This window comes from Aptenodytes forsteri, unplaced genomic scaffold, assembly GCF_000699145.1.
Source record: "Aptenodytes forsteri isolate BGI_AS27 unplaced genomic scaffold, ASM69914v1 Scaffold143, whole genome shotgun sequence".
Classification (NCBI taxonomy): domain Eukaryota; kingdom Metazoa; phylum Chordata; class Aves; order Sphenisciformes; family Spheniscidae; genus Aptenodytes; species Aptenodytes forsteri.
Window position 1 is genome coordinate 8422575 of NW_008794951.1, and position 13756 is coordinate 8436330.

Consider the following 13756-nt stretch of genomic DNA (forward strand, 5'->3'; position numbering starts at 1 on the left):
AAGAGTTTTAAAGTGATTGTGAAAGCAAGTTTTATCTGGGGTTTTAAAAGAGGAGCATCTGATAAATTGACTGCAACATGTCAATTTAATGCTTTTTTTCCCCCTTCAAGTACCTTTGCCAGGCTCTGCCTCCCCAGGCACTGAAGAGAGATGTGTATCGGTGGTGCCTGATTGCACCTCAGAGCTGCGAGGCTCCAGCTGGGAGTTGTCAACACAGTGGCAGCTCCTGCTGCGAGACCCTTTCTGGCGCTGGAGCAGGTGACACACTGACATGGCAGACGTTGAGGGGGGTGTGCCAGGTGTGGGATTGCTCGGCATCCTCTCTCACATATGGCTGTGTCGTTCCTGGGACAATCTTGTGAATGAGCTGCCCAGAGCAGCAGCAGGTGGTTAGAATTTCCCAGCTGACCATGTGGACCTAATTTAATTAGAGGGTTTAGGAAAACTCCTTTAGGAAAAGGGAGAGGTGCAAAAGGTTTAGAGAGGGCAGATTTGAAAGGCAGTGGGAGAAGCTGTTGCTGAGTGGATAATGCCCAAAGGAGGATGCAAGCTTTCCTCACCTGGCTTGGAACTGGAAGATCAGGAAAATGGAGCATCCTTAAATGGGAGCTCACACCAAAGGCTGGGGAGGAAGGGTTGGTGAGTACAGGGAATGGGTTGTGGCAGGTCTTGGCCTGAGGGCAGCGAGGTTTGCATAAGGCTTTAATTTCCCAGGATTTGTGCAGGGCAGATGGCTGGGTTCCTGGCAAGCCAGATGTGCGTGCTGCCTGCTTGGTAGTTTTAGGACCTCTTTTCTCTGAAATGCTTTTATTGTAAATACCTTGCTTCCCAAAAATGCTGTTTGGTCACTGTCGTCTTCCTCAGAGGAAGCCTGCTTCAGATGCAAGCAGCAGGCAGAACAGCTGAGGTATTTGGGGTTAACAGGCAGCTCCAGGAGCAGGAGCTGCTGGCAGCAGAGGAGGGCCAGGAGCGGGATGGGCAGGAACAGGGCAGGGGAGGGCAGGGACTGGCTCCCACACTTTGGGGATGAGCAGCATGTCTCCAAAGGGAGCTGGGGAGGATGTGGAGTACCCCATGCCTGCTAGTCCTGACTGCTGGTAGCAAGGCCCCTGCATGTCTGGTGACCCTGAAGTGAGCAAAGGTGCCAGGTGAGTTGTGTCATCTTAACAGCGTGGCTGAGAGGAGATCCCTGAGCTCCTTATGTTCTGCCTTTTAGCAGCACTGCATCCTCCTCCTTTAGTATCTCTTGAAACCCAGCTGTGCCCCTGCTCCCACAGAGCGCCAGATAGATGCCACAGCAATGTCTCTCTCCTTTTGTCTCTCCGCTCCAGGTGCGAGAGCACAGAGGAATATGATTATGATTACCTCAGCATCAATAAAACCTGGGTCCTCACCCCCAAGGCACAGGAGACTGATGCCACACAGATCCTCAACGCACTGCTGAAGAACTATGACAACAAGCTGAGGCCTGACATTGGCAGTAAGTGTCCCCTGAAGCTCCCTGTGGCCACGGGTGGTGACCTGGCCTGGCTGTGATCTGTGTTTTCCATGCTTTTGTGGCTGCTGTAGTTGGTATTTTTGGCGAGGTGGAGCCATGCTGATCCCAGATGCTCCCCTGGTCCTCAGTCCTTCACAAATGATCCTAGCCCTAGCTCATCTGTACCTATTTTATTTTCTTTACAGTCAAGCCCACGTTTATTGATGTGGATATCTATGTGAACAGCATCGGGCCGGTGTCTGTCATCCAGATGGTGAGTGGTGTTGTTGCTGCAGGGTTGCGGTATCACCACAACTGAGAACATGGGAGGTAGCTGGCCCAGTGCTGCTGGCAGGTTGTGTCATGCTGGCTAGACATGGTGTGAAGGTGGTGTTGTCATGAGAAGAGGTGGATTTGTTTCCCTTCCCTGGGAAGAGGTGCTCTGACCCACTGACAGCTGGAGTTAGAAAGGCTTGACAGCCATCCCTGGTTAGGAGCAAGGTCCTCAAGTGCCCTTGGTGAGTTCAGCAACCCTAACATGCTCACGAGCTCAGGGAGAAGGATGATGATGCTCTTTGCTCTCCACTGGCAATGTGTTGACAGACACCTCTGGCTGGTGGCTTTGCCCTCTCCTGCCTGGGAAGCATGTGGGCACCAGGATGCTTGGGGCAAGTTGCACCACTGTGGCTGAGCCAGTGCAGTGGTGGCTGGGAGGGGGAGGAGCGCGCTTCCCAGGAGGGCTGAAATAGGTACCTGGAGATGGTTTCCACAGAAATGGTCTGATGGTGTGAAACTTAGGTGCCCAGGCCTGGCCTGCGGTGCTGGGGAGGGGCAGGCAGGGTGCCTCAGGTCTGATGGCTCTTCTTCAGTACGTAGCACCTTGGATTGATGCCACCATGACTGCAATGGTTTCTGCTCATGGCTCAGGACCCTGCTGTACCAGGAGCTGCAGAAACACTCAACAGAGATGCTCTTTGGTCTGAAGAGCCTCCAGGGCATGCACTGGAGAGCAACTGTTGGTTACTTATTTTTCACAGGAAGCTTCCATTATTATTTTCGCCTGTGAAGTAATTTTTACCTCTTTCCTGACGTCATTTTTACCTCTTTTCTGACTGCTGTCAGGTTTTGAAAGACTTCTTTGGTCTTCTGGTCAGTGGGGTGGAGAGGACAAAGGAGAAGTACAGCCAGGACAATTTGGCTTTTATTGTCTCTCTCAATGCAAAACAGAGCAGAAACAAAACCAGGCTCCTTAAACCAAAAAAAGAAAGTTCCCAGGATGGTCATGTTATTTTTAGTTTCCCAAGTAAAAAATTTCCACTGAACAAACCCCTCTGGGGATGGAGGAATGGCATTGTAGTTGTAGTACCACTTTCACTCCAAAAAGCATTTTGAAGCAGCCCTTCTGACCGGTCACTGCTGAGCATGTGCCTCCGAGCAGCACCTGCTCACAAGCCACCAGATGGGCACCTGGCTGGGCACTTGCTTGCACGATGAGGGCACCATCAGGATGCCCAGCAGGGACGGCCTCAAGGCAAAAAATTTCCTTTCATTGTTTCTGTGGGCCCAGTCTCCAGGAAGAGAACCACAGCCCAAGCTATGTGGATGTCATCTCTGGCTGCCAGCAGATACTGCAAGCTCCTCCATCCCATGTGGGTGTGTGGACATGAAGCCACAGCGACGTAAGAGCAGCAGTGCAGGGGGAAGGGTGCAGGGGCTGGGTGTACTCACCTCCCTGGCCACAGCTGTGCCTGGAGGTAGAGCATGAGAGTCATGTTATTATAGGTGGCTGTCCCATCTGCTTTGCACTGCCCAAGGGTATGCCAAGAAAACCACGCAAAACCACAGTGCACATCCTCATTCCTTCTCTTTCCCTCTCATCCATTTACTTTACCCCTTTCCACCCCTGTTGGAAGCTCTGCTCTCCTCCCTGTTGCAGGAGCACTGCATAGCCATGCAGGTGGTAGCAGCAGAGTGCCTTATAAAATCCAGTCTTGCATCCAGAGTTCATCTCTTCTCTTAAACGGAGATACCAGGCACTACTGCTAGTCTGGTTTCCTAAGAAACACAGCTTATGCCATGGTGATGGGTATGTGAGAACATACGTACATCCATCCCAGTCTTTCAGTATTTTAGATCCACTGGGCTAATAACAACCATATATGGCTGCAGGTATAGGAGCTTCAGGCATACTCAGCATCTCCAGTATTTTTGTGAAAACAGGATGCAAGGCAGTGCATCCCTACCGAGGGGAAAAACTGCTGTGTGAACTCAACCCTTACTAGACACCAGAGAATCATATGGGAGAGTGCTGCTGAAGACAGCCCTGACTGTTCCTAGAGCAGCTCAACCCATGTGTTTAGCTCTTTTAAGAGTCAGCAGAAGCTTTTACTCTTCATGAAGTGGGGCTCCACAACTGCACAGGATCCCAGGGGGTCTCAGTGTACTTAATGCAAGCCAGGAGTGTGAAGGCAAGACTGGCACTTGGAATTGCCTACATCTGCAGAGCTCTGCTGGGGAAGCTGCTGCCACAGGGCAGGTACTCATCTGCAGCCTTCCCACGTGAGGAAGGCATTGCCATTTGTGGGAATGGCATGTCAAGGAGCTGCTCAGGCAGGGGAGGAAACCACTCGGTGTAGAGACAGTTGTGGGATTTTTGTGGTGTCATTCACAACTGGCTGCACTGTCTCTCCAAAGTGCCGAGATGCTACAAGTCCAGGGCTCCCTGCTGGGTCCCAACAGTCACCAGTGATCTGAAGACACTTCCATATGAGTCCCCAAGTAGACTCTCTATGGACATGCCCCCTTCCCTGTCCCCTTAGGTAACTTCCTAGGCTTGAAACTGTGATTCCCTTGAGCTTTAAAACCCTTCTCCCTGAGATGCTGGGCTGATATTAAAGGTACTGAGGACAGCTAGACCCAGGTCTCATAGCCTTGGATGGCAGCTTTCTGCCATCTGTACTCTGAATACCTCCCCCGGCTCATGAGAGAGGCTGCATCCTGCTGTAGTGTCTCCTGAAGCAAGAGAAAAGGGCTGTGACAAAACTGCTACAGTGTCACCTCTGGACTTGGCTGCTTCACCCGCTTGTTTTGTGATTGTTTGCTTTTCCATGCTGATGCAATGAATTAAGTCATTCTGTGGGTCGTGCCAGCCACTGGCAGGCTGGCATCAAACGTATGATACAGGTTGTCTTTGCTGGGGACATGTCATTCCCACTTTGTCCCTTTTTATATAGCTTCTCCCAACCTGAGAAGCTCTGCCTTCTCCCAGCTGTCAGGCCCATCCCACATGTCTGATCTTTCCCTTTTCCCCATATGTAAACTGAGGAAATGCACACTTCCGAGGGAAGGAAACCAGAATTTGACTCGGGGCTAGATCTCCCCTGAGCCCATGGTGAGACTTCTCTCTACCACAGGTACAGAGCCTTGTGTAGCCTGGAAGGTCCACTGGAGGGGAAATGTCTCATTGATCTCTTTTAGGTGCATTGCGATGACAGTGTCTTATATAAGTATTTCTCTTTCACATAGCCAGGCTACATAGAAGATAAAAACCTAGTTCTGCTTTTAAGAAATATAGCAGCATTTCTGTGGCTATTAGCTTGGACCAGCATGGTCTGTGCATCTGAAGCTGAAGGCTATAGGATGGCCTGACATGCTGGTGGAATAGAAGGCTCCAACTTAAGCAATGTAGTTTGAATACTGGTGTCCTGTGATCTTCTGCTTACCCCTCAAAGGGTTAACTACTCACCGCTGCCTGCAGCTTGGTGATGCTCTGTCAGGGCTTGGAAGCTGGCCTTGCGTAGCCGCTGCTCAACCTCCAAATGATAAATCATGTCAGGATACAAAACTCATTCTGGTTCTTAAAAATGAATAGGTGATTTGAAAATGCCCTGGGCTGGGTGTGAATTCTGCATCCCCCTTATCAATCACTTGTCATGAATAACATTAACATTCAGGAGTCAGCAGAAGACGGGCAGGTTTGGAGGGGGAAGAAACATAAAGTGATTTCCTGGTATCTTTTGTAGACCAGAATGGCAGTCTTGTTTCCCATTTAGGTAGTTGAGCAAATTTTACATTCTCTCCACCCTGGGGAAAGGACCCTCTGTGCTCTGCCAGCCAAAATGTGGCAGTAACCAGAAATAAAGCTCAGAGATGGTTAAATGATAGGAAGTGCGACGGGGTTTGGTTGAAAGAGGATGAGCTGAGAGGGAAAAGGGTGCGGAAAAGTGGGACCATCAAGTCCCACAGCTGTTTGCTCCAGTCGCTGCATGGACTGGGGTTTCCTCCCCATCCCCATGAACCTGTTGTCTTTGCGTGAGATTGGGGCACTTGGCGCTTCTCAGGGTGGTGGGAAGCTGCATTTACACCATCAAGGAAAAGATGCACTCGGTCACAAGCCCTTCCAGAGCTGCCTGCTGCCTCTGGGTGTTGGCCAGCAGCACCTCAAGCCAAATGAGTTATCACCCACAGCGCCACAGCTTTCCAAGCTGTGTCGTGGATCTGGATGCCCAATTAGATTCCCATTAACACAGACAGTTTTTAGGTGTCCTTGACTTATCACTAAGCTGAGCCTGGTGCAAAGAGCCACCTTGATTCTCCGAGCATGTTTGCGGGAAGAGGTGCCAAGGAGGGCTGTGGCAGCAGGGACCGATGGAGGAGACTTTGGGTTCAAATTTTTCGCTGACTGGTTGTTTGCTGGAGGGATTTGCTTCTGGTTTTGTTTCATAATGGCTTTATTGATATAGATTATAGCTTTAACTGGTGTCAAGGGCACCTAGAGTTCTGGATCACCTTCCTTTAGGGATGCTTAACTCTCAGGAAATGATGCTGTGGAAGTAAAGCGGTTGTAAATTGGGGCTGAGTGTCTTTCATTCCTGAGGATGTCCGTGAAGCGTCCATGAGAGCCAGCATGGGTGGGAGTGGAAAAAGCGCTTCTGTTCCGAGCTCGGGGATGAAGCAAGTCCTGCCCAGAGCTTCTCCGATTACCCCAGAGGTCAGAGCTGAACGTCCTTTTCTTCCTTTCTTGCACAAAACCAACCGTGAACACAGAGAACATAGCCCAAACACTGTGGTAGCCTCCTGGCCGAAGTAAATGGAGTCATGCCACTCATCTAGGGACCTGCCTTGGTTACCTGCTTCAGGTGTCTGGGATCAGAGGCGGTGCAGCCAGGGCTAGTTTAGATGCTGGAGACTCCTCTCTTTGGTATGTGCGAGGAGATGCCCGTGTGTGCCAAATTCTGTAGCAAAACTTGATGACAGCTCTTCTGCTGGGATTGTGCACCACCTCAATCTCATTACTTAATGATAATGAAGATGGAAAGAGCAAAATCAGCCTCTGTCATTCACCAGGGGCCAGATTCTGCTACCTCTGAAGTGCCTGTGATTTCCAGGGGGTCAGGCTAAGCTCCTGCCTCCATTATTACAGCAAATTATTTTCTTAGCTCTGCCTGTGAGCCGGGGACTGGAACCCGAAGAGGGTGATACGTCCAAACACACATTTAATATTCCCCCCTTCCCTCTTTAGGAAGGAGATGCTGCGCACTATTAAATTCATAATGCTGTGCCTGGCTGCATTAGTTACCATGCAACACACTAACGAGGATGAAGAACATATTTTCCCACGTCTGGAGTACTGCAGAATAGATTTAATAGATTTGCATGTATGGTGCATTTGTGAAAACACTGAAAAAGGGGGAGGGAGGGAAGGGAAAAATGTTTATTTGTTATCAGCTGATGAATAATTAATTTACAAACATTGTCTTGTTAAATATAAATTAAATCCTCATTTGACACACTTTATAATTTAGAAGTATAAGCCCAGCATGAATGAAGAGAACTCCCCACTGACTGCTTTCATGTAAATCCTGAGGAGCCAGGGAGAGAGGTTTGGCTTTCAAAGTTAAAGCTGACAAGGAGTAGCGGTGAGGAAGGGGCTGCTGTGAGAAAGCCAGCTTGGGGACCTGGGGCACTTTGTCTTTGCTCATGGGTGCTTTCCATGCAGGGATGGCTTAGTGGGGCAGGGAGGCAGTGGCTGTCCACACAACCCTCTTCCAAGGATTGCTCGCTCCCTGCTCAGAGCTGTGGGTGGCCGAGCTGCTGAATCACAGCTCTTTGAGTAAAATCCCCATCAATGCCACGTTATCAGAGTGTGCAGCAAGCCAGCAGCTGCTTGTGAACAGCTGAGCTATCCCAGCAGCAGGGGCAAAGATCCCCAAGAGAGGAGCTAGGCTCTACAAAAGCTGTATGGCGCTAAGCCACCCTTGCAGAGAGCCCTTAGACGGTTTGAGGCATCTCCGCACGGAAGCAGAGCTGCATCCTGAGGAACGGTGGTTGTGCTTGGTTGGAAGGCAGTTAGTGTGGGAGCTGCAGTGGGAAACCTTGGGTTACAGCCCTGGTGTCCCGCTGCAAAGCTTGGGTTAATATCTTCATTTCTTAATAGATGGGGAAACCGAGACTGGTAATAATTGTCTGGCTCTGAGGAACACTTAAGTCTTGATTATACTTAGCTTTGGCTGCTTTGGAATAAGTAGGAATGAAATTAAATGAAAATGGCACACTTTTTAAGATGCTTGAATGTGTTGCTCTGGAGCACAAAATAAGCCTATAGGTAAAGGAAATTTGTTACACACACCCCCCCTTCTTCCCTGATAATAATAGACTCCAGCAGTTGCACAGCACTTCTCAACTGAAAGGACTTAAAAATGCTTAACAAATCATCTGTCTAGGAGGCAGTAGCCCAGATGCACCCACTTCTAGGGTGGATGGCAATGCCTGAAGCATGCTGCAATGCTCTGCCAAGGACTGCGTGCTCTTCTTGGCCTGCCCGGTGTGCAGCAAGAGTCAGGCATCAGCATAAATCTAGTGAAGTCACAACAGGACACGCACTCACGTAATGAGCTAGGTTGGGTTTTGGTCCCTGATAAAGATGCATATAGTAGAAATTTAAAATGTTGGGAAATGGGTATTGCTCAGTAAGGGCCCCAGTGCTTTTTCTGGCCATTAGTTTCCACACCTGAGTGATGGCTCAGCACTGCTGGAGCTGGTGGTGCATTTATAACGTCTCCACAAATACTCATTTGCTTGGAGAGTGCTCATATCTCTCGATTCCTTGATGTTCAGGAACGGTCACCTTCCTGTGTGCCCAAGTGCTAGGAGAGTGACTGTTCCTCACGTAGCTGCTCGTGTTCGCATGGCGGTAAGGTCGGGTACACGGAGAAGGGCAGCGGCCATCCTGTAGCCATCATTTGTCATTGCCTTCAGAAAAAAAAATCACGAGGCCGCTGAGGAATAGCACCAATCATGTGTGACTTGCGGGACAAATCACAAACCGCAACAGAAGGTCTAATGAAATAAATTAGTTACTCCCATCCTGAACGTATCCCAAGAGCTTCTGCAAGTTTCAGGGTCTGCTCCCAAACCAGAAAAGGGCTGATTTATTCACTATGAATAATTCAACCAGCTCCTTTTATTATCCAGAGCATACACTAATCCCCTCTAGTTATTTTCTGTGTGACATCCATGTCGGTATTTTATTTATAGGCTGGTTTTTTTGGCGAAAACACAAGGAGTCTGTTATCAGGGAAAATGAACAAAAAGCAGGGGGTTTGCCTCTAAAATTTGGAGCTAAATAAAATATGAAAATCTGGACAGCGGCCTCCTGGGGGGATAAGTGCTTTTCTTCAGAGGCATTTCTGGAGAGCAAATCCCTGAAGTTAATTAACATCTGTGCTCCCCAGTCCAACACCAAATGGGGAATGTGGCTGTACTCAGTCAGGTTTCTTAAACTGCAGCATCAGTCCTGGTATTGTGCCGAACACAAGGAGTCTGTTATCAGGGAAAATGAACAAAAAGCAGGGGGTTTGCCTCTAAAATTTGGAGCTAAATAAAATATGAAAATCTGGACAGCGGCCTCCTGGGGGGATAAGTGCTTTTCTTCAGAGGCATTTCTGGAGAGCAAATCCCTGAAGTTAATTAACATCTGTGCTCCCCAGTCCAACACCAAATGGGGAATGTGGCTGTACTCAGTCAGGTTTCTTAAACTGCAGCATCAGTCCTGGCACACAGGTGCCTCCACACAGCCCACAGCTCGGGTGGCCTCTGGCAACATGGGATAAATCAACATTCATAATTAAGTAAGCAGATCCAATTTCCGGCCTTCTGCTGGCAGGAATGGCTCAATCCCGCATTCATCTCATGCCAGCCTTTGGAGAAAACTCACATTTCTTCAGCCAGGCTGAATGCAAAGGGTTTTTTTGCCCTGAGCCCTTGCAGGCAGCCCAGGAAGGATGCTTACTGTAGGCGCTTCCCAAGTAGCCAGGGTGCTCGCTGTGCCTGACCTGAGAGTGTTGTAACTCGTAATTCCTCACTCTTACTCACAGAAAACCTTTCTAACACAGCTCGTGACCACAACAGCTGCTCCTGGTCTCCCTTTCCAGAGGTCTCTGCCAGTAACTGGGTTTCTGCTTGTTAATAGACCATGATGACAGTTTTCCAGCGACCAGGCAACTCTCCTTACTGGGGCCTGGACCAGGCTGGAGAGATGTCCCCTGCCCTGGCAACCCTGGCAGCTAGCAGCTCTCTCTCGGTTTGGTAGGAGCTTTGCCCTCTGGCAGGGCATTAAAAGAGGCTTTTCTGTGATGCACAGGTGTGGACATGGCTACAGTCACTGGGCGGTGGGAATGCAACCTTGCCCATCACACACTGGTAGGGGCGTGCCTGGGAGATGCGGGCTCAGGCTCAGAGCTGCTGCGTGCAGCTGCATCTTGTGAAGAAAAGCACGGATGCAGCCATCTCCATCACAAGAGCGTTAGCTAATGGAGTTGCTCTGCAGTTCCGCAACAGCCCCGCTTCTCCATACAGAGACGTGTATGCGTGGACAGGCCAGGAAGCATGTGTTTGATTCGGGTACTGATCTGTGCTCTGAACCTCATTAAATTGATTCTTCCAAGTCAAAGGGAAAGCACTATTGTGTCAAATTTGAAAGATATAGGCTCTGAGCTGTACCAATAGCTGTCGCTTGATGGGCTGAATTATTTTTAAGGCAGAGTTGATTTATCTGAACTGGAGGCTTTAGATGTCTCCACAGGAGAGGTCTAGATATTTCAGGTGTGTGAAAGCCAAGTCAAAGAGCTGGTCAGCAGCCAAGGTTTCTGGTCTAGGGTGAACAGCCAGCATCATAGGGGAGGGGGTCTCACTCTCCCCTCCCACCTGGGACAAACAGCCAAAATTCTTGAACATTTCTGAGGGAAAATGGGTTAGGGACAATCAAAACATTTATGTTTAGTATCATCAGATTGGTTTGATTTGCTTTTCATATGGTGATAAATTCTGTCCTATAAGTAAAGCATGAAAATAAGTATTTGAAAATAAAAGTCAAAATGAAGTGAATCAAATAGATAAGGGTAAAGCAAAATATTTTGTTAGCTTACTGAAGAAAAAAAAGTTTCTGAATGAAATTATAAGGTTGAGATGATTCATTTTAGATTCTGACAAATTTAATTTATTTTCAACAAAATTTCTTTTTTTTCATTAGAAATCAGTTCTATTTATTTCCTGCATCCCCAGACGAAGCAGTCCTACCATCTTCCCTACAAAGCTGATGTGAAATCTGCCTGCTCAGAATTCAGAGGTTGTGGGTGACCAGAGGCAATACGCTTCAAGACCTCTTCATGCCTTGATGTTAAAGGCTGACTATTCAGACTATTACATCCCATCACCATGCACAGGAAGGGTTTAATTGCCCATGATACAAATTGCAAGCAAGCAGCAGTGGAGCGGTGATACTGACAGCCTGAGCCTCCTGGTGGCACCAGGGCTGGCCGGGCTGAGGCAGCACTTTGCTTCTGTTCCCTGCAACCCCTCACATCTCCTCCATGCCTCCAGGCACTTCCTCGGTGCCTCTGTGTCTTCAGCCTGGTGTCTTATGTGCTGGTAGGAGATACGTGTTAGGGTCAGCAAGTGGGTGGGCAGGTAGATCTTCACAGTTGTCTGCCATGATGCCTCACACTGGTCGGCAGCAGCCCATCCTTCCCCACCGCGGGTTTGCTGACACTGCAGCTGTTTCACACCAGCGTTGATGAGACTGGCCCCACCAATTCCCAATGCAACAGCTCGTCAAAGCCCCAGAGAAATCATGCTGGCTGCACGGGGTGCTGTGGGTGGGGGAATAAGTCTGGTCAGGAGTCTTGGGCTTGCTGTGTGCTGGGCTTGGTGTGTGCTGGTAGCATGGAGCTGATGGTAGCTGGGGACCCTGGTACAAGCCTTACTTGTCCATCTTTGTGTCCAGAGGGCTTTGCTGTGAGGATTTCTGTGGTTGTTCTCTGACCTGCAGTTAGCTGGGAATGGCTCTAACCATCTGATCAGCTTTGCTCAACAGGAAAATTGCGGGCGGTGATAATGGCTCACCCACAGGCAGATGCACATGGGATGTGTGAATCAAAACACTTAAGAGTGTGGGTGGGGGAACACCTTGTCTCCATGTGGCTGGGGAACAGGGAAGGTCAGAGCAGGATTTTGCAAATGTTGTAAGCCTTGTTTCTGACACTTCCCCCCTGATCTGCTTCTCTTTCCCTCCAGCTTTGCCAGTGTACCTGTTACACCTCCCACACCAGACCTATGTCCATTGGTCTGTCGTTCTCATCCACAGACACCCAAAGTCACCTTAGTAGTGTAGTGAGGACAAGGAGGGGGAGCGGAGCAGTGCGGTAGAGAAGTGCAAAAAATTTGTGGGAGTTAGGTTGGTTGTTCTTACAGCCACAGGGAGGTAGGATGGTGAAGTTAAGATGATAACTGGCTGATCTTCTCTTCATTTGCTCCTTGAAAAGAAAAGCTGAAGGCAAAGAGAACCGTAATATTCAAGACAACCATTTCCTTTCATGATCTGGCAGTGGTGGACTGACAGACCTGTCCAGAGCTCGCAGCCTTAGTTTGTCACATGAATCTTCACCTTGTGAGAAGGCACAATGGACCCTGATTCCCTCTGCCACAACAAAGAGCCACAGTGGTGACATGGCTTGGAGCAGTGTGCCAGAGGGATTTGCAGAGTAAATCTCACCAGGAGGCTAGGGGAGGAAGGATCTCTGCAGAGGAGGTAGGGGATGGAAGGAGCACTGGGAATGAGGATGTCGGGCACTCAGTTTGCACTGCAAGGGAGGAGTGAGCCACTGCATGAAGCCAAGCTCCCTTCCCGCTGCTCACGGCTGTTCAGATGTGAGCTCTGCATGCAGCTTCCTGCGGAGCTGGCTGCAAGCTTCAGTCCAGTTCTGCAGCAGTGAGGTTGAGGGCTGCTTAGACGCTGGTACTCTCTTACTGGATCAGCAAGAGGGGAGATGAAAATACCTCAGTGTTGTTGCTATCACAGAAAGCCAAAGGCAGGTCTAAGTGCTGGGATTTGGTAAGGAGCAGCAGAGAATGGGCTATCCAGCTCCCAGGAACTTTGGACTATGCTCAAGAGCCAAAATGGTTCAGTTTCTTTGTATGTATGATTCTGGGATATACAAGCTCTGCCAGTGCATTCCTTATACCTCTGTGTAGAAAACCTGAGCCTTCATCTTTTTCACTACTCCCCAAAGATGTCCTAAAGCCATCTAGAGGAGCTGAGGAAGGTAGAGTGGTTGAGTTTTAAAGTAGGCATCTGCAGTAGGCTGGGTCTCTACAAAACAGTTGGGAGCTGGAAAAAAGGACTGGGAATACCAGCCCCCAGTTTCTGAGGAGAGTCTTTTGCAGCCGCCAGGTGCCATGGGAAGAGAGCAGCCCAGAGCAGCAGAGCTCTGCAGGTACTGCTTGCCCAGTGGCTGGTGTCCTGGCTTCCAAATGACCGCCACACTTAGCCTGAAGTGCGGTTGTATGCCTGGAAAGGAGAATCAGCTGGCCTGGTGTCCCTTCTGTAACTGCAGTCCAGCTTGCTTTGCCCTTCGAATACCCAACAGGGGAGACAGAAAGAAATTGTTCTTCCTCTGTAACCTGATTCATTTCTCCCAGCTGCTTTCCTCAGCTTGGTGCTCCCTTGAAATCTCATTAGGGCTGGCCTGTGATTTTGTGGTGGCTTGAAAAGAAGAACTGCGAAAGCACAAACAAAACGAAGCTGGGAGAAGGAGCTAAATCACGAGCGGTGTTCCCCAGGGCTCAGTACTGGGGCCAGTCTTGTTTAATATCTTTATCAATGATCTGGATGAGGGGATCGAGTGCACCCTCAGTAAGTTTGCAGATGACACCAAGTTGGGCGGGAGTGTTGACCTGCTTGAGGGTAGGAAGGCTCTGCAGAGGGACCTGGACAGGCTGGAT

At 49.4% G+C, this 13756-nt stretch overlaps 1 protein-coding gene across 1 annotated transcript in view; it reads left to right on the forward strand.

The window, feature by feature from the left end:
• Positions 1–1113: 1113 nt before the first annotated feature.
• Positions 1114–13756, forward strand: part of LOC103895712 (gamma-aminobutyric acid receptor subunit gamma-4) — a 32659-nt gene continuing 20016 nt past the window's right edge. Inside the window, exons 1-3 of the mRNA XM_009275388.2 lie at positions 1114–1148; positions 1332–1480; positions 1684–1751. Coding sequence (XP_009273663.1) covers positions 1114–1148; positions 1332–1480; positions 1684–1751 — 252 coding nt within the window. The remainder of the gene's footprint in view (positions 1149–1331; positions 1481–1683; positions 1752–13756) is intronic.